At 50.0% G+C, this 22,726-nt stretch overlaps 1 protein-coding gene across 14 annotated transcripts in view; it reads left to right on the top strand.

Moving 5' to 3' along the window:
- Window positions 1-22,726, top strand: part of NFASC (neurofascin) — a 78,120-nt gene that overhangs the window by 39,554 nt on the left and 15,840 nt on the right. For 6 of the 14 annotated variants that reach the window (XM_053998094.1, XM_053998087.1, XM_053998090.1 and 3 more), the window contains 8 exons: window positions 735-957; window positions 2,989-3,104; window positions 4,186-4,390; window positions 6,184-6,306; window positions 7,119-7,292; window positions 10,845-10,859; window positions 19,569-19,874; window positions 22,445-22,561. In XM_053998094.1, the coding sequence (XP_053854069.1) occupies window positions 735-957; window positions 2,989-3,104; window positions 4,186-4,390; window positions 6,184-6,306; window positions 7,119-7,292; window positions 10,845-10,859; window positions 19,569-19,874; window positions 22,445-22,561 (1,279 nt within the window). The remainder of the gene's footprint in view (window positions 1-734; window positions 958-2,988; window positions 3,105-4,185; window positions 4,391-6,183; window positions 6,307-7,118; window positions 7,293-10,844; window positions 10,860-19,568; window positions 19,875-22,444; window positions 22,562-22,726) is intronic. The other 8 variants (XM_053998093.1, XM_053998092.1, XM_053998097.1 and 5 more) reach the window with 5 other exon arrangements.

The raw sequence follows: 22,726 nt of genomic DNA, 5'->3' as shown, positions 1-22,726 counted from the left end.
CCCTGCCCATGGGGGTGGAGTAGAATGGGATTTCAGGTCCCTCCCAACCCAAAGCACTCCAGGATTCCATGAAATAAAAAGCAGAAGGTGCAAGAAAGGCCGTTTTCAGTGCTGTGATAAAAAGAATCATTAAAAAAATTGAAAATAAAATAGTTCAAAGACGTGGCACCCAAAGATGTCAGATCCGAGGATGCCCCGAAGTCGAGTCCTTGAGCAGCTCAGAGGATTTACGGGGCCGCTCCTGCTTTGCTCCCTGCACCAGCAGGTGTCAGCCACAAATCAGGGATGAGCCGTGGGGAGGGCTGGAATGACAGCGGGAATAGAGGCTGGAACATGGGGATAGTAGATATGTAATATATACTGTATAATTTGATATTATGCACATATTTGATTTATTTCATGTAATATATAGATAAGGAATCTGGGCTACTGGAAGTGTCTCTGCCCATGGAAGGGGCTTGGAATTTAAATCCCTTTCAACCCAAATCATTCCAGGAATAAAATCTTGGATTTTGTGAATAAAATTTCCCGGTCCTGCCATGGCTCTGGAGGGCAAAATCTCGTTCTGCCTCTCCTTGGGAGCAAAACCTCGCCCTCCTTTGGGATTTGCTGGTGGAGCCTGGAACACAACCCCACTGCTGAGCAGGACTTTGGGATCTCCTTGGCGGAAAAATCCAATTTTTTTTTTTTTCCCCTCCTTCTCACTTTCCCTTCTCTGTTTTTCTCCACTGAAGCCTCTGAACGCAACTCAGGCTTACGGGCCCAACCTCAGGTACATCGTGAGGTGGCGGCGGCGGGACCCCCGCGGGAGCTGGTACAACGAGACCGTGCGGAGCGCGCGGCACGTGGTGTGGAACACCCCCATCTACGTCCCCTACGAGATCAAGGTGCAGGCCGAGAACGACTTCGGCAGAGCCCCGGAGCCCGACACCTACATCGGATACTCCGGGGAGGATTGTGAGTATTCCCGCAGCTGCAGGTGGGATTTCGGGAATGATCCCATCCAAGGGCAAGGAGTGCCCGGGATGTGGGCAAGGCACTGAGGGATTTGGGACAAAAACCCAGTTCTAGTTTGGACAAGGCTTGGAGGACCTGGACAGTGGAAGATGTCCTTGTCCATGGTCACCTGGGCTGTGGGAGATCTCCCTGTCCATGGCCACCTGGGCTGTGGAAGGTGTCCCTGTCTTTGGCCACTTGGGTTATGGGAGATGTCCCTGTCTTTGGCCACCTGGGCTGTGGAAGGTGTCTCTGTCCACAACCACCTGGGCTGTGGGAGATCTCCCTGTCCATTGCCACTTGGGCTATGGGAGATGTCCCTGTCCATGGCCACCTGGGCTATGGGAGATGTTCCTGTCCATGGCCATCTGGGCTGTGGAAGGTGTCTCTGTCCACAACCACCTGGGCTGTGGAAGATCTCCCTGTCCATGGCCACCTGGGCTGTGGAAGATCTCCCTGTCCATGGCCACCTGGGCTATGGGAGATGTTCCTGCCCATGGGCCCGGATGATTGTAAGGTCCCTTCTAACCCAAACCATTCCTGGAGTGTGGAAACCACCAAAATTCCACTCTGGGTCACCTCTGGCCATGTCCCAACGAGTGGCAGGAATTTTTCCACTCTAACACCTGCAGAGCATCGAGATCAGCTCAAATTAAAGGTTCTACAACAGCCCCAAAATTCCTGAATCCATCCTGGCTTGGATTTTTGTGATAAAACTCCACTAAGCCCAGCTTGGTTTCCTGTTTAGGCTCAGCTTATTTTTCCTTAATCCTCTTTCATGACCACACAGGACAACTCCCAGCTGCTTTAATTCCCTTTCCATCTTTGTCTGGGCTGGGATCAGCTCCTATGCTTGTAACTTCCAAGACTCTCGACTTCCATTATCCCGATCCCACTGGGATAATGGGGTTTGTTCCCAGCTGCTGGATTTTTAAAGGAATTTATGTGACTTCGTGGTGTCAGGGAGTCCCTGGCTGTGGGACTTCGGGATTTTTAAAGAAGGAAGGTGGATGAGGCAGAAGATTCCAGGTTTGAAGCCAAAGGGCATAAACAAGGCACAAAAATTGGAAGAAAAGCTGGAATTCTGGGATAAACTAGGTGACCATCCATGACCCCAGGTTTGAAGCCAAGGGGCACAAACAGAGCATGGAAATTGAATGAAAAGCTGGAATTTTGGGGCTGGGATGGCACAGACAACACCTCCTCCAGCTGGGCATCTCCAAGAGGAGATAGGGCAAGGAAAATGGGGTGAAAAAGTGGGAATCAGGGCACTGGAAGCAAACTGGACCCAATTCAGGGGTTGTTACTGGGAAAGATCCATTTTCTGTGCCCTTCCAGTGAGTTTTTTTAATTTCTCGTGGAAATTCCTGCAATAATTTGGAGGTTTGGGAGGATCTGGATGAGCCTCCAAGTGTGTGTGTGTTGTATGAAGGCAAAGCAGGGAGATCAAAGCTTCTCCTGCCTCTGTTTGAGGGTTTGGATGGGTCAAAAATCCCAAAAATCAACAAAAACTGTCCCAAAAATAGTCAGATCCAAACTGCTTCACTCCAGATCTCCCCACACAGCAAAAACTGTAGAAAAGAGGCAAAATCCCAGCTGGATCAGCAAGAAATTGACCAAATTATGATTAAAAATATGGAAATGAAGTTTTTTTTGATCTTTGGGGTCCAACTTCGGGACAAGTGAGGAAGGAGAGGGTTGGATGTGCTGGGATCCCTCACCTGGAGAGGGAGGTGAGCCAGACCCTTCCCTGCAGCAGGAATTTCCATTTTTAGCTGGATCAGGAATGTTCTCCTGAAGGCTGGAGGTGTGAAATCAGATTTATTTTCTTCCCACGGAAGAGGGCGAAGCCATCGTGGGGATGCTGCTAGCCGGATTTCTGATGGGAAAAGCACAGCAGGGGGTGTCCAGCTGTCCAGCTGTCCATCTGTCCGAGCTCCAGGGTCACTCCAGGTTCCTAACGGCCACTCCGCTTTATCCCTGCCCGCCCAGATCCCAAGGCTGCGCCCACGGATGTCAGGATCAGAGTCTTAAACAGCACTGCCATAGCTCTGACCTGGACCCGGGTGCACCTGGACACCATCCAGGGACAGCTCAAGGAGTACCGAGTGAGCAAATCCCAAACTCCCCAGTCCCAAATCCCCGCCCAGCACTGACCATTAACACAGCTAAACCTCCCAAAATTCCCAGCTGGCTCCCGGGGGTGGAGCTGCTGGATGTGGGGATGACAGAAAACTTCCTTTGGTCTCCAGGAGCCCTTGGGTTTGGGGCAGCACCAAGGATTTGCTCTTTGGGGTGTCAGGATGGGGTTGGGGATGCCTCCTGTTGCTTCCTCTGGGCTTGGCTGCAGGATTTGGGATGCTCCAAGAAAACAGGGAGGGATTGGGATGGTCCTGGCCACAGAGCACAGGGGCTCTGAGGGAGTGACCCCAACCAGGTCAGGTTTTGTGTCATCCCCAAAACACTGACAGCGTTTTTTACTCATCAACGAGCCTTGCAAAGCCTAAACCTGCGGTCAGGACTAACTGAGCACTAAAGCCAGCGTGGATCCGTGTCTTTTCAGGTCTTTCCAGGTTTATATTTAATATTTGTCTATCTTTCCAGACTTATATCTAATATTTATACTTGCTGCTGATGGAGCCATTCAAACCAAGCCAAACCCTGAGCAGGACCCTTCCCTAGGCGTTAAAACATTCCCAAAACCTCATGTCCAGCAAAGAACCCCAGCGTTCCCAATCCGATCATCTGCTGGCTCCACTTTTCCTGATTCTGAGGGATTTTCTCAATGGATTCTTGTTTCTGCATGAAGTAGGATTTACAGTCAGGAGCTCGAATGGGAGATTTCCCAAATTCAGGCTTTTATTCGTGCCTGGGTGTGTCCCACCTTTCCTTGTCCTCCGCGAGCGGAAAGGGAGAACCACTCGGATTTTAATCTTTGGGAATTAGGAGCAGCTTTAGTCTGAGCTCAGTGGTTTTGCTCAATGTTTTGGGAAGTTATTAACCCCCTGCTCAGCCTGAGGTAACACCCAGATTTTCCTCATGGAGCTTCATTAATTCCTCTCAAAACTCCCACAGCCTCGAGGGCAAAAATCTGCTTAAAGGCAAAAATCTGCTTTTTAACGTCTAAAAACCCCAAAAACCCGTTATTAAACGGGAAAAGGCTTCACCTGGCCTGCCTATTTCTTGAAGGCCTATTTCTGGAGAGACAGCAGCTTGCTGAAGAACCTGTGGGTCTCCAAAAAACGGCAGTTTGTGAGTTTTCCTGGAGACCGCAACCGGGGCACCGTGTCCCGGCTGTTCCCTTACAGCAACTACAAGCTGGAGATGGTGGTCACCAACGGCCGAGGGGACGGGCCCCGCAGCGAAATGAAGGAATTCCCCACCCCTGAAGGAGGTACGTTCCCACAGGGAGCTTTTTTTCCCTGCTAGGAGAGGTTTGGGTGGAGCAGATCCAGGGAGCCGAGCCGCAGCTGAGGAGGGATTTTAGCTGAGCGTCACCTGGGCGCTGTCGCCGTCGGTGACGTCGCTGAAGGCACAACTGGAGTTGGCTCCTGACCCCTTCAGCATTCCCAAAAATCCCTCAGGCAGGGGGTCTGGACACCTCAGCCAAGAAGATTTTGGGCTGGACAAGAGGAATATTTGCAAAACCCTTTCCTAGGCACGGCTCAGCGCCCTCGATTTGCTGCCTGAGCTGTAAATGTCCCCGAGCCGCGGTTTGGGGACGTGGCAGTGGTTGGATCCATCCTGGAAAAGGCAGGAAAACCTTCCCAGGACCTTCAGGAATCACTGCCAGGCTTTTAAGGCAAGAGCACCTCGTTCTTGTGTCAAGGATGAACTCAAGGGTTTAATTTTGTCGCTGGCACAGGAGCTATTTATAGACACACCGATAATTCCGAGTTGGAGCCGCAATTCCAACGGCTGAAGTGACTTTTCCTACAGCACAGGAGGGAATTCAGGCACAGAAGGTCACAAAAACACAAGAAAATGTTTGCAAGTCTTGTCACAAAATATTTTGGGGTCTCCCCTTTTCTCTTCTTTTCAGCGCTGTCTCTTCCTTCACAGTTCCATGGAAAAATCCCAGTTTTTTAAGGATTTTCTGTGGATAATTGAGGTTGTTTCAGAAGAAAGGGTTCAATTCCTGTAGGTTTTGCAGGCAGGGGCATTGTGACCCTATTTCTGGGGGATTTGGGCTGGCTTTGGACATTTGGGTTGATGATGAGGACATGCGGGTTGCGTTAATTAATAATTATGGATTTTACTCTTATCAAGGGGAAAATGCGGATTTTATTTTTTCCTACACCACCAAGCCCTTTCATCAACTCAAACTGACATTGAGGAGGCTGAAGGATATCCTGAACAACTAAAAATAAATCCCTGAGCTCTCCCATCTCTCTTCCCCCAATTAAGACACCGCAATTAGGAGGAAATCAGGAGAATAATTTAACTCCAGGCTGGATAATTCTTTCCTTCCTTCAGCAGTTAAAGCTGCGATAATCCCAAACATTGGGTGAGGAGGAGTGGGAAGCATCTCCCTGGGGGAGATCTCTGGAATTCCATCTCCCAGTGATTTTTTTGGGATAAGAGAAGCCACTTTTGGGGTTCTAACAGAGAAATCTGTAGGATGAAAATTTTGGGATGGGAGTGGGGGTGTAAGGAAGGTTGGGAAATTTGTTTCCAACAGGCAGAAACGGGGCTGGAGTTAAGAAAAATTTTTGGGATATTTATCATTCTTCTAAGAGAGAAATCTGTGGGATGAAAACTTTGGGATGGGTGGGGGGTGTAAGGAAGGTCAGGAAATTTGGGTCCAAGAGGAGAAGTAGGGCTGGAGTTCAGACAAGATTTTGGGATACTTTTTGTGCCTCTAAAGGAGAAATTTTTGGGATGAAAACCTTGGGATGGGAGAGGGATGTAAGGAAGGCCGGGAAGTTTGGGCCCAACAGGAGAAGTGGGGCTGGAGCTGCATTCCAACTTTGCTTCTGTGGCCTCGCTGGAGGATCCCACGGGATTTTTTTTGCCCAAAACCCGACTTGGCTCCTGGTTTTTGGAATAAATCCTTCATGATCCATTTGGGGTGTGTCTGTGCGGGGATTTCTGCGTGGCCCGGCCATGGCGGGTGCAGCAGCGCCAGGTTCGTTACCCCGTGTGTGTTTTCTCCTCCCTCCCCTCTCCTCCCCGCTCCCCTCCAAGTGCCCAGCTCCCCCAGGTACCTGCGGATCCGACAGCCCAACCTGGAAATCATCAACCTGGAGTGGGATCACCCTGAGCATCCCAACGGGATCATCACGGGATACACCCTCCGATACCAGCCCTGTACGTGCCGCGTCTTCTTCCCGCTGATAAATCAGGAAATCCTTCCCTTCCTGCTTTTTGCCAGGCCGGGGAGATCCACGAGGAGCTGGAGACTTCCATGGTGGGACAAACTGGTGTTGGGAGGGGTCCTGGCCATCTGCAGGGGGGGTGGTGGGTGCTCAGCAGCCCCCCAGACTCAATTTTTGAAAAGAAATCGGTTTTATCTCAGATTTAGGAAGATTTTAGGTGCAGCTTGAGACATCTTTGGTGCTCACTCAACACAAATTGGATGAGGTGATGCCCAGAGCCTGAATGACCCTGAACCTTCTGTGCCCACCCGAATGTCCCCCCCAGCAGGTCCCCAGGTGCCCCAAAGTGGGTGTATTGAACAGCCCTGAGCCCCACGGTGACCCCACAGAGCCTCTCTGGGGTGAGGGGACAAGCTGGAGACATCTGCACTTAATCAAGGAGGGGGTGGGTGCTCAGCAGCTCCCCAGACTCCGTTTTTGAGGGAAAATCAGCTGGATCTTGGATTTAGGAAGATTTTAGGTGCAGCCAGAGTCATTTTGGTGCTCATGCAAACACAAGATTTAGGAAGTGATACCCCAGAACCTGGGGCAGGACAGAGCACATGATGTCCCCCCCAGCAGGTCCCCAAGCCATGATGTCACCAAGTGCCCCAACCTGGCCACACTCAAGAGCAGCAACAGCTCTGAGTCACTCAATGACCCCACAGTGACCTCACAGAATCTCCAGGGGGGTGAGGGATGAACTGGACACCCCAAAATTCCTGGCCCAGGCTGAGCTTGGCCTGCGCTGCCTTCTCTCTGCAGTTAACGGGTCGCGGACGGGCCGGACGGTGGTGGAGAACCTGTCCCCCAACCAGACGAGGTTCACCCTGCAGAGGTCAGACCCCATCTCCCGCTATCGCTTCGTGCTCCGCGCCCGCACCCAGGTGGGAGAGGGAGACGCCCTGGTGGAGGAGTCGCCGGCGCTGCTGGACGAAGGTAAGGGCAGCACCCGGCTCTGCCGAGGGGACAGGATGTGTCAAACCCAAAAAAATGGCAACCCCAAAAATGTTATTGTGACAGGCCGTGGAACAGCCAAAAAATGGCACGGTGGCAAGATGTGACAAACCCCAAAAATGTTATCATGACAGGCCGTGGAACAGCCCAAAAATGGCATCGTGACAGGATGTGGCAACCCCAAAATGGCACAAAGACAGGCCTTGAGAAATCTCAAAAATATCGTCATGACGGGTCAGGCAACAGCCAAAAAAAATGGCATCGTGACAGGATGTGGCAAATGCCAAAAATGTTATTATGACAGGCCATGGAACAGCCAAAAAATGGCATTGTGACAGGCCATGGCAAACCCAAAAATGGCATCACAACGGGCCATGGAAGAGCCCAAAAATGGAATCAGGGAATCCCAAAAACCAGGAGTGCAGGACAGCGATGGCCGCTGAGCTTTTCCTGCAGAGGTGGAGGTGGCCAAATGCTGCAGTTCAAACCCAACTGAGGTGACCTGGGGACTGTCCCAGGGAAGCTCCTGGCTGTCCCCAAGGGAGGGACATTCCTTGTGTGCCCTGGAGCAGGAGGATATTTGTAGATTTTATGTTTTTTACCAAAAGAGGGCAGGGCGAGATGGGATTCAGGAAGGAATTCCTCGCTCCGAGGGTTTGGAAGCGCTGGCACGGAGAGGTTGTGGATGCTCCTGCATCCCTGGAAGTGTCCAAGGTCAGCTTGGAGCCACCTGGGATGGTGGAAGTGTCCCTGGGTGGGACTGGATGAGATTTAAGGTCCTTCCCAACCTGAAGCAATCCCTGATTTTGGGATCTCGCTCTCCTTGTGCTGAGGGTGAAGCTCTGATTTGCCCCTCTGTGTTTCCGTGTCAGCTCAACAGGGGCAGCTTCGGGGGATTTTTGAGTGCAGGGAACTCAGTGCCACCTCCCTGTCACCCCATGGGTGTCACCTGACCCTAAAAGCCTCCAGAGCCCCAATCTCGGCCCCATAATCAGATAAAATTCCCAGTGCCACCTCCCTGTCACCCCACGGGTGTCACCTGACCCTAAAAGCCTCCAGAGCCCCAATCTCGGCCCCATAATCAGATAAAATTCCCAGTGCCACCTCCCTGTCACCCCATGGGTGTCACCTGACCCTAAAAGCCTCCAGAGCCCCAATCTCGGCCCCATAATCAGATAAAACTCCCCTTGTGGAACATCCATCAAATTTAAGTGGAAGTTCCGGAGCCCTGAGGGAGCCAAGGGCGGCTCTTTCCCCTCTTTAAGCTCGGCTGACAGAGCTGGGATTGGGTTAGAGCTGGGATTTAATGGGGTTTTCTCTCCTTCCCTCCATCCCCCACCCCAGCTAATGGCTCTGAGTGGGGAAAGCGATTCCTGCCCAGACCCAGTGGGAATAAAACCATTCCCAACACCCCTGCAATGGGATCCAACAAAATTTATTGGATGGGGGGGGGGAGAAAACAGCCAGGGAAAACATGAGAGGGGCCTGGAATTGCTTTAAAAGGAATTGTGAGAGCCTAAAAATTGAATATTTTTAGCTGGTTGACACCCGAATTTTGGACACTGATAATAGCGAGATAACAGTGGTGGTGTATAAATTTTAGTTGATTTGGATCAGTTTCGTGTATCAGAAATATCAGGTGGTGCCCAAACCTGCTGGACAAGACAAGGAACCCCCTCTGTGGGGTTTGGGGTGAGGAAGTGGCACCTGATGCTGCCAAAGAGACAAGGTTTGGCTGCCAAAACACAAAAAATTATAAAATTTGAGTAATTTACTCCAGTACCACCGAAATTTGCCCTCCAAACACGAGGTACAACACAAAACAGATGAGTTTTGCTCACTTTGATGGGACTTCCTGCCGAAAATAAGCAGATTAAGAAAATTAAACCCAGACGAGGCTGGAATTAAAGGAAAATAAGCAGATCAAGGAAATTAAACCCATTTGCCTGCTCCGAGGAGGTTTCCTGCTCACCAGACTCCTCCTGAGATAAAAATCTGAGATAAAAGCTGAGACGCAGACTTTAAATCAGGTGAGACGAGCAAGGAGAAACTGAGGTGAAACTCGAAATTCAGTGTCAAAACCGGTTTTTGTTGGTATTAGACCTAAACACCTGCTTAAAAATTCGGCTTAACGACGCCATTGTCACCTCGATGCCACTGCTGTCACCTCAGTGCCACCTCTGTCCCCTCTTGCGTGTTTAACCTGGGTCCTGGTGTGGTTTATCCCAGATTCCTTGACGAGGTTTATCCCTGATTCCTGGTTTATCCCAGATTCCCTGGCTTAGTTTATCCCTGATTCCTGGCATGGTTTATCCCCGATTCCTTGTTTATCCCAGATTTTCTGGCATGGTTTATCCCTGATTCCTGGTTTATCCCAGATTTTCTGGCATGGTTTATCCCTGATTCCCGGTTTATCCCTGATTCCTGGTTTATCCCTGATTCCTTGTTTATCCCAGATTCCCTAGCATGATTTATCCCCTATTCCTGGTTTATCCCAGATTTTCTGGCATGGTTTGCCCCTGATTCCTGGTTTATCCCAGATTTCCTGGCATGGTTTATCCTACTTTCCTGGCATGGTTTATCCCTGATTCCTGGTTTACCTCAGATTTCCTGGCTTGGTTTATCCCTGATTCCTGGTTTATCCCAGATTTTCTGGCATGGTTTATCCCAGATTCCCTGGCATGGTTTATCCCTGATTCTCGGTTTATCCCTGATTCCTGGTTTATCCCAGATTCCCTAGCATGGTTTATGCCTGATTCCTGGTTTATCCCAGATTTTCTGGCATGATTTATCCCCGATTCCTGGTTTATCCCAGATTTTCTGGCATGGTTTATCCCTGATTCCTGGTTTACCCCAGATTTCCTGGCTTGGTTTATCCCTGATTCCTGGTTTATCCCAGATTTCCTGGCTTGGTTTATCCCAGATTCCCTGGCATGGTTTATCCCTGATTCTCGGTTTATCCCTGATTCCTAGTTTATCCCAGATTCCCTAGCATGGTTTATCCCCAATTCCTGATTTATCCCAGATTTTCTGGCATGATTTATCCCTGATTCCTGGTTTATCCCAGATTTTCTGGCATGGTTTATCCCTGATTCCTAGTTTATCCCTGATTCCTGGTTTATCACTGATTTCCTGGCTTGGTTTATCCCCGATTCCTGATTTATCCCAGATTTTCTGGCATGGTTTATCCTACTTTCCTGGCATGGTTTATCCCCGATTCCTGGTTTATCCCAGATTTTCTGGCATGGTTTATCCCTGATTCCTGGTTTATCCCATATTCCCTGGCGTGCTTTATCCCAAATTCCTGGCTTATCCCCAATTCCCGGTTTATCCCAGATTCCTGGATTCCAGGGGCTGTCCCAGGTTGGATTTAATCCCGTTTTCCCCCTCTCTCTCCGCTCTCCGCTGACTCCGAGTGTCCTGGCGGCGCGTTGGGGTTGTTTGATAAATTCCTGTGTTTTTCTCTTCCCTCTTTCTCTCCGTTTTCCCATTTTTCCCCTCTCTCTCTCTCTATCCCTGGCGCTGCCTCCGAAGCCACGCCAAGCCCAGGTACCGTACCCGGAGGTAACCGGCATGGGGGCAGCGGAGCTTGCCAATTAAGCTGCCAATTAAGCCGAAAAGTTCATTAAAACCCTTCCAATGGCCACGCCAATTGGGCATTTCAATCCCTGCAGGCACAAAGGGGACCGGGGCGGCTCCACAGCGGGGCGGGCGAAGATTAAAAGGTCTCTAAGCCAGGCTTAAAAGCCGCTCGAAAATCTGGTGAAAACCAAACCACGGTGGCCGTGGGCTGGGCGAGCCCAAAGGAGAGTCAAATTCCCATTAAAATGGAGTTTTTCCCTATTAAAATGGTTTTTTTTTCCCCTTTTAAAGTGGGGGTTTTGCCCTGTTAAAGAGGGTTTTTTTCCCCTATTAATGAGGGGCTTTTCCCCTATTAATGAGGGTTTTTTTCCCTATTAAAGAGGTTTTTCCCTATTAAACTGGGGATTTTTTTCCCTATTAAAGTGCGTTTTTTCCCCTATTAAAGTGTTTCCTATTAAAGAGGGTTTTTTCCTTATTAAAGGGTTTTTTTTGCCTATTAAAGTGGCTTTTTTCCCCTGTTAAACAGGGATTTTTTTCCTATGACAGGGTTTTTTTTTAATATTTAAGATGCTTTTTCTTTGTTAAAGAAAGTTTTTTCATATTTTAATGTTTTTTTTCCCCTATATTAGTAGGGTTTTTTTCCCCTAATATAGACAGTTTTTTCCCTATTAAAGAGGGTTTCCCCCCTATTTTAGAGGTGTGTTTTCCCATATTAAAGAGAGGCATTTTTTGCCTATTAAAGGACTTTTTTCAATATTAAAGAGGGGTTTTTCCCTATTAAAGAGGGTTTTTTCCCTATTAAACAATTTTTTCTACCTATTAATCAGGGTTTTTTCCCTCCTAATGTGGGGTTTCCCCCCCTATTTTAGAGGGGGCTTTTTCCCTATTTTAGAGGGATTTTTTTTCCATATGAAAAAGGTTTTATTCCCTATTGAAGACTTTGTTTCCCTCTATTAAAGACATTTTTTCCCCATTAAAGAAGAGAGGTTTTCCCCCTATTAAAGAGGGGTTTTCCCCCTATTAAAGAAGACTTTCCCCTCTGTTTTTGAGGTTTTTTTCCCCTATGAGAGAGAGGTTTTCCTCTATTGAAGAGGGGTTTTCTCCCTACTAAAGAGGCATTTTTCCTTATTACAGAATGGGTTTTTCCCTATTAAAGAGGGGCTTTCCCTATTAAAGAACTTTTTCCCCTATTAAAGAGCTTTTCCCCCCTCTCACAGAGGATTTTAACTCAGCTCTGCACAAACCCCTCTCCCTTTTTAACCCTCACCATCCCCACCCAACAAAACCCAGAACATTTCTGGCTCCATGGGGTCCTTCCAGCACCTGCGGGATCGCAGCTGGAGATTTGGGATGGGTTTTTTTTGGGATTCCCTGTAGCTCTCCCAGGGCTTTGATCCAGGAGGTTCCTCCCATTCCCGGTGTCCATTGGAAGGGTTGAGCGGGAATTTGAGCTGTGCATGTTCTGCATGGAGCCTTCTGCTGGCTTTGCCCTCCTCGCTATTCCCAAAAAAACAGTGGGAGCAGGGAAAGACCTTTTCCAGCACCAGGGACAGCTCCTCCTCCTCCTCCCGCCTCCATGGAAAACCCGATCCCGGATATCCCAGCGCCGCCCTGCATCGCCCCAACACCGTTCCAGATCACCCAGGGAAGCATCCCCACCTCTCCCAGACTTGGAAAATTCCCATTTCCCCACATTCCAAGCAGCGGGAGAGCCTTTTGCCAGCTCAGGAAAGCCGGAATTGCCAAGCAGGGAGGTGCAGCCGCCCCAAACTCATCCCAAAAAAAAAGGTTTTTTTGGGAGCAGCAGCAGCAGCTCCCGATTCCTCACAATGGGAGCTCTCAGCAGGTCCTGCTCTGCCTCTGCACATTCCAAGCAGGAACAGCTTCCCAGGGAAGGTTTTCCCCAAGGATCCAAGTGCAGGATTCTCTTTCCTGCCTTGTGGATGTTCCTTTGCCTTGGATTTTGCTGCAGCGATGTCTCTTCCCGATATTATTTTGCTTTTTCCCCCCTCTTCCTGAACAGAAGCCAATCTTTTTCCTTCCTCTCTTTTTCTCTTCCTCCACTGTCCCCTCCCCCCCAAAAAAAGAGGAATAACAGATTGGTCAGGTTTAGGTGGTGGGGACCTGAAAAGGCACTTAAAAATCCTGGGAATGCACACGAAAATCCTGGAAATGCACATATAAATCCTGGAAATGAGCACAAAATCCCTGAAAATGCACATAAAAACCCTCGGGATCAGGACCACCCTCTCCTCCAGCTCCTTCTCCATCCAGGGTCTGGCTCAGCCACCAGAATCCGGATTTTCTTTGTGGATCAGGATCACCTCAAGTCCTTTTCTGCTTCCAGAGGGTCCTGCTGAACTCTGGAATCGTGCCCTGATCTCTTCATCCTCCCAGCGCTGAATCATTCCCGGCTTCACTTCTTGCCCCACTGGAATGATTTGTGATTTCAGGGATAATCCCCCAGTTATCCAGAGCCCATCCCTCCATTTCCCCCTTTCCAAAAGGAGAAATATCACTTTGGAGAGTCGGGCAGTGGAGCTGGAGGTCAGGAATTGCTGCCTCATCTTCCTCCCCATTCCAGGCACCAGGAGGGGATTCAGGGCATGGAAAATTCCCTTTCCTACCCCAATCCCACTCCAGAGTGGGATCTCCTTCTCCTCAGGCCTCCTCGGGCTCCAGAGGATGTTCCTCTTCCCAAAAAATCCTCGAAATTCTCCCTGACCTTCCCCATCTCCACTGGCTGACCCAGCTCGGGTGGATTTTTCTGGAATTTGTCCTGAGTTGCGGGAAAATTCTCCTTGCCACGGCTGGTGCTGAAAGGGAATGAAAAGTTCATTTTCCAGGGAAAACCTGACACAGGGCCAGGAGGAACCGGAGCAGGTGATGGAATCGAAGTGAAGTGCAGGGATTTTCCCCCAGGAAAGGCTTCACCTTTCCTAAGCCAGGCTTTGGACAAACAGGAGAGGAGATTTGGGTAAAAGAGGAGATTAAAAAGGAGTTTTTATTCATGCTCTGGGCAAGAAAAAAAATCCAAAACCGGGTTTTTGATTTTCCATCCTTATGGAAAAAACTTCATCAGGGACCATAAGGAAATCGGATTTAGACTCAGACGGAAAATCCTGACTTTTCTCTGTCCATAAATGGGAATTTGAGGTGAAAAATCCCATTTTTCATTTTAAAAACAGAAGGAATTGCTGAGCCCTCTCTTTCTGCTTCATCACCCCCTTCTCTTCTCCAATTTCTTCTCTTTCCACATCGAATTTTCAGAACTTCGTGGCCAAGGACTCCCAATTCCATTCTGTTGGTAAAAACCAGGAGAATTAAAAATAAATCTCCGCCAATGCCCTCAGCCCAATCATCAAAAATCATGAAAAATTCATCCCAATCTCTCCAAGCCTCATTATTTTGTAGACACACCCCAGGGAAAGCTGTAGCCACAGCCCAACAACACATTAAAAGCACCTTTGAATAATTAAAAAGCAGCACAGATTGGGATTGCTTCCCGCATTTTGCAAAAATAAAAAAGCCACTTCTCGTGAATTATGCTACTCCAAGCAGGATTTGCGTCTTTTCCTTAGAGCTTCCCTTCAAAAAATCCTGGTTTTCTTTCAGGATTCTCCCTCTCTGGGATCTTTTTCCCCCTAATCCGAGCTTCAAACAGGTTTTTGTGGAAGGTTTGGAGGTTTTTTTTTTCCTGTTCACTCCCGGCTGGGGAGGCAGCGAAGAGCTCAGCATCTCTCATTAGTGAAATTATTAATTGCTGCATCTTCAATCCATCATCTTCCCCCCATCCTTCCCTGAGAGGGAATAATGGATCTTGGAGATGGAAAAAGCCTTACAAGGGAGGCAATTAAAGAGCTGAGTGCTCGTTTGGCGCTTTCCAGGAAGATGGGTTCGGCTAAAATGGGATAAAGAGCTGGGAATTGCTGCAGCTGGTTTTTACTCCGAATTTCCCGGGTGATTTCTTCCCGCTTGGAGCAATTCCCAGGTGCTGCCCCGCCTGGGATGTGGGGAATTGGCTGCTCTCTTTCGGAAAAGAAAAAGAGGGATTTCCCCCCCCACCCCATCCCACAAATTCCAGGTGCTCCGTCCTGGCCCCAAACTTTCTGTCCAAGCCCTGGGAATGCAGGAGAACAACTCCAGCTCCTCCAAGCTCGGGAACGCCGTGCCTGGAGCACCACGGCCGATTTTAGGAGGGTGGATGGGATTTCCAGGCTTTCCAAAGGGCCGGGAATGCCAACCCTGTCTCCCTTTGGGATCTTGGTCACTCCTGGTGGCAGCGGGAGGGGACCCTGGGAAGGGACTCTGGGATCTCTGGAGGTCCCTTTTCTTTGGGGGATATCAGATCCATGGGATGACTGAAATCCTCCTTGATCCCTGGGATCCCTGAGATCCTTTTTCTTTGGGGAGACAGCAGATCCCTGGGATCCCTGAAATCCTCCTTGATCCATGTGATGCCTCTGATCCCTGAGATCCCTTTTCTTTGGGGGATGTCAGATCCTTGGGGTCTCTGAAATCCTCCTTGATCCCTGGGATCCCTGAGATCCCTGTGATCCTTTTTCTTTGGCGGATATCGGATCCCTGGGATCCCTGAAATCCTCCTTGCTCCCTGTGGTCCTTCTGATCCCTGAGATCATTTTTCTTTGGGGAGATAGTGGATCCCTGGGATCCCTGAAATCCTCCTTGATCCCTGTGATGCCTCTGATCCCTGAGATCCCTTTTCTTTGGGGGATGTCAGATCCCTGGGATCTGTGAAATCCTCCTTGATCCCTGGGATCTGTGAAATCCTCCTTGATCCCTGAGATCTCTTTTCTTTGGGGGATATGAGATCCATGGGATATCTGAAATCCTCCTTGATCCCCGGGATCCCTTTTCTTTGGGGGATACTGGATCTGTGGGATTCCTGAGATCCCCCAAATCCCCCTTGATCCCTGAGATCCCTCTGATCCCTCTGATCCCCTCCAGCCCTTGGTCTGGATTCCAAAGGCCCCCCAATCTCCCCTTCCCCAAACCTGAGCTCTCCTCCCGCATCCATTTCAGATTTAATCCCAAACGAGGCCCCAGCTCCGCATCCCGGGGCGGTTTAGGATCAAAGCCCACCCCTCCCTCCCTCCCTCCCTCTCCGTGGGAGCCGCATCCCACCCTGCCCTCCCCGAGTTTTCCAGCTCACCCCATCCCACTCTTCACCTGGCCCGCTCCTGCCAGGCTGATTTCCACCCCCGCCATCCCCTCCCGATCTCGCTCGGAGCCGGCCCCGTTATCCTGATGGGAAGTGACGGCTCCGCTGGCGGGGAGCGCTTCCCCCAGAGCCAGGGAAGTGGGGCACTGTAGAAACCCAAGGCATGGGAATATTTCTCTGTCTGCTCTGGGGTGTCCTGACCCCCAGAGGAGCGCTGGCTCTGCCCCTCATTCATGGAGAAAACTTCCAAAGCCTCGAGGTAAACCAGAAACCACAAAAGTGTGAAATTCGAGATTGTAGGGAGTAGTGTAGTGTGTCACATGGGTGAGAAATGTAAGATTTTTAGTATGTTATAGATGGGTTCAAAATAGAAGATATAAAACGTTGTCTTGAGTTCCCTTCTTCTTTCTTCTTCTTCTCCCTCTTTCTTCTTAGGTTTAAGTAATATCTTGTAATTAAGTAGAAAAATCCACATTACGAGTCTTTAGAAGTCAGTTATTAAGTTAGGAAAAAAAAATAATTTAAGTATCACTTCTTAATTAAGTAGCTTAGTTTTTGCTTAGACTTAAAAAACCTTATAACAAAAAATTATTAACCGTTTTTGTACTGTTTTTCATACACACGGAGTCTAGTACAAACAGTATGCTAAAGTTTTGATAAAATAACAATAAACAAAAACTAAAAGCCAAAAAAAAATCCAATACATCCCTCATTCCTGACACAAAACTACTCCAAAAGAATCTCCCCTACCAGGGGAGCCCCCAAAAAATTACCCAACTTAAAACCACAAACTCACAGGGGCAGGGAGGGCAAACCTGGAACCGCGGGCAACTCATCCCGGTGCTCCAGGCAGGGCAGATTTGGGTGCGTGAGGGATGCTCAGAGATTTCCCCCGGATAATCTCTTCCCATCTGAAGTCTGGAGGAGCATTAAAACTGAATTTCTGCTGCTCCTGGGAGAGCCCCTCTGGAAGCTGGAAAGCTGTGTCAGGTTTTCCACCAGCTCCCTCCTTCCCCAAATTCACTTCGTGCTTTTCGAGGTCTCGTTCCCCAAATTCACTTTGTGCCTTTCGAGGTCTCATTCCCCAAATTCACTTCGTGCTTTTCGAGGTCTCGTTCCCCAAATTCACTTTGTGTCTTTTGAGGTCTCATTCCCCAAATTCACTTTGTGCCTTTCGAGGTCTCATTCCCCAAATTCACTTCGTGCTTTTCGAGGTCTCGTTCCCCAAATTCACTTTGTGTCTTTTGAGGTCTCATTCCCCAAATTCACTTTGTGCCTTTCGAGGTCTCATTCCCCAAATTCACTTCGTGCTTTTCGAGGTCTCATTCCCCAGATTCACTTTGTGCTTTTCGAGGTCTCGTTTTCCTCCGAGGGGAGCCGGGATTCCCGTGGGAATGCCGAGCTTGCATTAGCTGAGTGTTCCCAGCCTCCGGCGCGGCTCCATCCCGTTAATGGGGACATTAACCCGGCGACACCAATCTCTTAACCCCAAAAACCCGCCAGCAATCTGCGGAGATGGATGGGGACAAATCCCAGCACAGGAAAAGCTTTTAGCGGCCTCTGGACCCCGCCAAGTCCTTGCGGAGCAAACCCAGAAGGGCAAAATGCAAAAATCCCTTTTGTTCTTTTTTGGCTCACCATGAACACACGAGGGCAAAGCCGAGCCTTTGGATGTGTCCCCTCCCTGTCACCTCCCTGTCACCTCCCCCTGCCCAGGATGGACCCCCCAGGCCGGGCCAGGGACGGGCTGGGCACGGGGGGCTTCAGATTGGGGTGCATGAGATCGGGACGCTGTGGGGTCAGCCCAAGAGCACCGGGAGGGGTTTTGGGGTGACTGTGGCTGCTCCTGGGGCCGGACAGGGCTTTTGGGGTGACTGTGGCTGCTCCAGGGGCCGGACAGGGCTTTTGGGGTGACTGTGGCTGCTCCTGGGGCCGGATGGGGCTTTTGGGGTGACTGTGGCTGCTCCTGGGGCTGGACATGGGTTTTGGGGTGACTGTGGCTGCTCCTGGGGCACTTTTGAGGAAGCAGGGGTGCTCTGGGTACATCCCTGAGGCTGGCCTGGAGTTCTGGGGGCACTTCGAGGACTCGGTAGTGCTCTGGTGGCACCCCTGGAGCTGGGCTGGAGGTTTTGAGTACCTGGGGCTGCTCTGAGGGCACCCCCGACCTGGGCTGGTGCTTTCAGCCACGCTCGAACTCTAATTTTGCATCTCGGACTGAGAGAGCTCCTGCTCCTCTCAGCCTTTGGATGCTGAGTTTCAGGGCTTGGCTTTCCTTGGGGACAGGGTCAGTGGGAAAGAAAAGCCTGGCTTGGTCCTAGGACTGGTTTTAAAGTGCTTCCCTAGAGCTGTCGTGGTTTGAGGGCGATATTTATAAAATCTGGCTCCCTTCGCCCATCAGAGGGATTTGGAATCGCGTGGCCCGCAGGAATGATGATGATAAATATCATTTAACCTGAGCGTGCCGGGGTGAGTCCCCTCGGAGTCACCTTTGGTATTTGGAGCTGAATTGCGGCTGCGTTTTCTGCTGGAAGGTTCCAGCCCCATTCCAATGCCCCCCTCCCTCCCTCTGGGACCCTCACCCCACTCGGGGTGGGTTAAAGGACACATTTCCCCCTTTCCTTGGAGAGCACATTCCCGCTTTTCCTTGGGGTCACAGCCCGAGTGAGACAATTAACAAACAAATCGCTCCCAATGATCCCCCTGGACAGCTCGGGGGGATGCTGATTTAAGTGTAAATTGGGAGGGGCAGCGCTGCCCGGGCTCCGACCCTCCCTCCCCCACCAGTTAAACTCCCCTCGATGCCGAAGCTGCTCCTTCTCCAGGCTGGACAAAGCTGGGAAGCTGCAGGCTGCGCTGGCAGCTCCAAAAATGCCGGAGGTGTAGTCCAGGAGCAGCCAGATTAATGGAATTCATGGGATTAGTGCATTTTCTGTGAGCTAAATCCCCTTTCCTGGAATGCCGTGGGACAATGGGGTGAGGACAAACCTGAGCGTCCCCTCAGCTGCATTTTGCCAGGCTGGCCGTGCTGGTTTATCCCAGGAGATGTTGGGCACGGGAAAGGCAGAAGACAAGCAGCTCCTTCAGGCCTGGGATTGGGATTGGGATCAGGATTGGGATCGAACTGGGGGAACAGGAGCAGCCCCAGCACCTCTCCCAGCCCCTGGGATGGGCTCAGGGGGACAGGGGTAGGAAAAGGGGCTCAGCCATGAGTTCCCAGTGGGATTTGCTCCTGCACCTCTCCCAGATCCTGGGACAGGTTCAGGCCATCCCTACATGGGGCCAGGGGTAGGAAAAGGGATTCAGCCTTGTGTTCCCAGTGGGATTTGCTCCAGCCCCTGGGATCAGCCCAAGCCATCCCTGCATGGGGTCAGGGGTAGGAAAAGGGGTCCAGCCGTGTGTTCCCAGTGGGATTTGCTCCGTGCCACGCCGCTCCGGGGAGGGCAGTGCTCGGGAGACGCCACCTGAGGTACAAAGCCGGTGTTTCCCTCTCCCAGAGGCAACTGGGCCGCCTCCAACCACAGTGGAGGAAACCAGTCCTGAAACCAGTCCTGAAACCAGTCCTACAATCAGTCCTGAAACCAGTCCTACAATCAGTCCTGAAACCAGTCCTGCAATCAGTCCTGAAACCAGTCCTACAATCAGTCCTACAATCAGTCCTACAATCAGTCCTACAATCAGTCCTACAACCATCCCAACCACCACCGACACCACAACCACCACCAGCACCGCCGCCAGCACCGCCGCCAGCACCAGCGCCGCTGCCGAGAGGGCTCCGGCAGCCACCACCAGGCACGAGTTGGGTACTGAGCTTTCCTTTTCCTCTAACCCCTCTCTAACCCTACTGGGACCCTTCCCCACCTCGATTCCTTGGGATACCGGGAAAACCGGAGCCATCCCGCGGCTCTGGGACGGGAATCTGGGTGTACAAGCTGGAGTTTGGAGAGTTCTGTGGAATCTGGGTGTACCAGTGGGAATTCGGAGAGTTCTGTGGAATCTGGGTGCATAAGTGAGAATTTGGAGGGTTCTGTGGAATCTGGGTGTACCAGTGAGGATTTGGAGGGTTCTGTGGAATCTGGGTGTACCAGTGAGGATTTGGAGGGTTCTGTGGAATCTGGGTGTACCAGTGAGGATTTGGAGGGTTCTGTGGAATCTGGGTGTACCAGTGAGGATTTGGAGGGTTCTGTGGAATCTGGGTGTACCAGTGAGGATTTGGAGGGTTCTGTGGAATCTGGGTGTACCAGTGAGGATTTGGAGGGTTCTGTGGAATCTGGGTGTACCAGTGAGAATTTGGAGGGTTCTGTGGAATCTGGGTGTACCAGTGAGGATTTGGAGGGTTCTGTGGAATCTGAGTGCACAAGCGGGAATTTGGAGAGTTCCGCGCCACCAGGGAACGACCCAGCCCTGCTGGTGTTGTGGTGATGCCGGATGCGGTTCGGGAAGAGGTGGACAACCCTACAAATTCCCCCCAGAGTGTGATCTGGTGTTCAGAGCTGTTACAAACGGGTTCTGGTGCTCCTGCAGGAGATGTCAGCTCGGATTTAGCACCTCAGCTGTTAGCAAGGAGACCTGTCAGGATTTATCCGAGTTCTTGGGTTTATCCCGCTGCTCCCTGCGCTGCCGGAGCCCCCGGGAACGCTGGGGAAGGGTGGGAGTTCCAGCACCATCCCTGTGCCGGGCATTTCCCAGGTCTTCTCGTAACATCAGGAGAATCAAACTCGGCTCTGGTGGGGAAATCTTCCCTCCTGGATGTGTTTGAGGGATAAATCTGGAAGGATTTATCTGGGTTTGAAACGCCAGGATAACGGAATTGACGGTTTATAAATAATTAGGGTTGTTCAAAAAATCAATCGAGCAATAAAAGGGAATGAAATCTGGATTAAAAACTTGGATGGGGTTTGGAGCAGCCTGGGATAGAGGGAAAAGTGGATTGGGGGTGGAATGAGAAGAGTTTTAGGGTCCCTTCCAGCTCAAATGAGTATGGGATGATTCCATGACTGAGTTCAAAGCCATTTCTCCATATTTTTGCATAAAATCAGTTAAAAAGGCTTTAAAGCCACCAAAACTTTCTGCAGGGGGGATCTGCCCCCACCTGACAGGCCAGGGTTGGTGACGAAGTGAAATCACCCCCACACCAGTCATTAATCCATGGAAAAACGCTGCTAATTAGAAATAGGGAATTAAGCGTGAGGCACGGAGCAGAGAAAGAGGACAGGAGGCAACGAGGAACCTCCGGTGTTCCCATCCAACCCAGGTTGGGATTTAAGAAATTCCAGGTCATCCCACAGAGCCAGGTCCTTGTAATGCCCTAAAAACCCCAAAACTGGCTTTTTTTCCAAGGGATTGTGGTGGTCGAGCCCAGATTTGTGGCATCAAAACATTGAAATACCTCAAGGAGAAATGACAATAAAACCCCAAGGGGTTCCTTCTCCGCTGTCCCTTAAAACCCCACTAAAGTGTGGGATCGGCTCCCACTTCTGTAGGAACGGGACTCATCCCAAGCAACGTCGAGATCCCTTAACTTCAACCTCACACACGGGTGACCTCGTTGTCCCACCGGGGCCACAGCAAAGTGACAATTCCCTGCCACTCCCAGCACTGGATCCGTGCTCATCCATGCAGGAATTCCGGGAAGAGGTTTCCCTGCTGGCCCAGATCCTCAGGGATGTGGCCCGGAAGAATTCCAGGATGAGCCGAGTGCCGTTGGGTTTAAGCACCACCAAAATTCCCTAAAAATGTTGGGAATCTTGGAAAAAAAATCGATCCAACCTTAGGCTGAGGTTCGTTCATGCTTAGGCTGAGACCAAAGTGTTCGCTTCAGGTTTATGTAATGATTTTGTGAGGTTTTTGTGAGGTCTTTGTAAGGATTTTGTGAGGTTTTTGTGAGGTTTTTGTGAGGTTTTTGTGAGGATTTTGTAAGGATTTTGTGAGGTTTTTGTAAAGGATTTTGTAAGGTTTTTGTGAGATTTTGTAAGGTTTTTTTTTTAAGGTTTTTATGATGCTTATGCGTTCTCCTGAAGTTTCATAATGTTTTTGTAAGGTCTTTTTTATGGATTTTGTAAGGATTTGTGAGGTTTTTGTGACATTTTTTGTAAGGTGTTTGTAGGGCTTTTTAAGGTTTTTATGACTTTTTTTGACGCTTATGTGTTTTTATGAGGTTTTACAAAGCTTTTGTAGTTTTTTAATGGTTTTTTTTTTAGGTTTTATAAGGTTTTTGTACTGTTTTGTTACGGTTTTTTTTTTTGAGGTTTTGTGAGGTTTTTGTCAAGTTTTGTAGGGTTTCTGTCAGGTTCTCAAGATTTTCACGAGCTTTGAGCTCCGAGCCGGGCCTAACCCCACTAAAGACTAACTCGTGTTCTAACCTGTCCCCCAGCTGCCAATGGATCGTCCATATGGGACATCAGAGCCATGGCAAACAGTAACTGGGCAAACATCACCTGGAGCCACAATTTCTCGGCAGGAACTGACTTTGTGGTTAAGTATATCACCAGTAAGCATCAGATCGCATGGGGACTCTACGGGGTGGCGCTGCCCTTAGAGATCCTGCCAGCTCCCGCCCTTTCCTTGGATTTAATTCCATGATTCCATGGCCAGCTTGGGAAAAAAAAAAAAAACAACAAAAAAACGGGAGGGGAAAACATGGTGGTTGTGGCGG

This window comes from Vidua macroura, chromosome 24, assembly GCF_024509145.1.
Source record: "Vidua macroura isolate BioBank_ID:100142 chromosome 24, ASM2450914v1, whole genome shotgun sequence".
Lineage (NCBI taxonomy): Eukaryota > Metazoa > Chordata > Aves > Passeriformes > Viduidae > Vidua > Vidua macroura.
The sequence above is the reverse complement of the archived record's forward strand: the minus strand, read 5'-3'. Positions and strand labels throughout refer to the sequence as shown.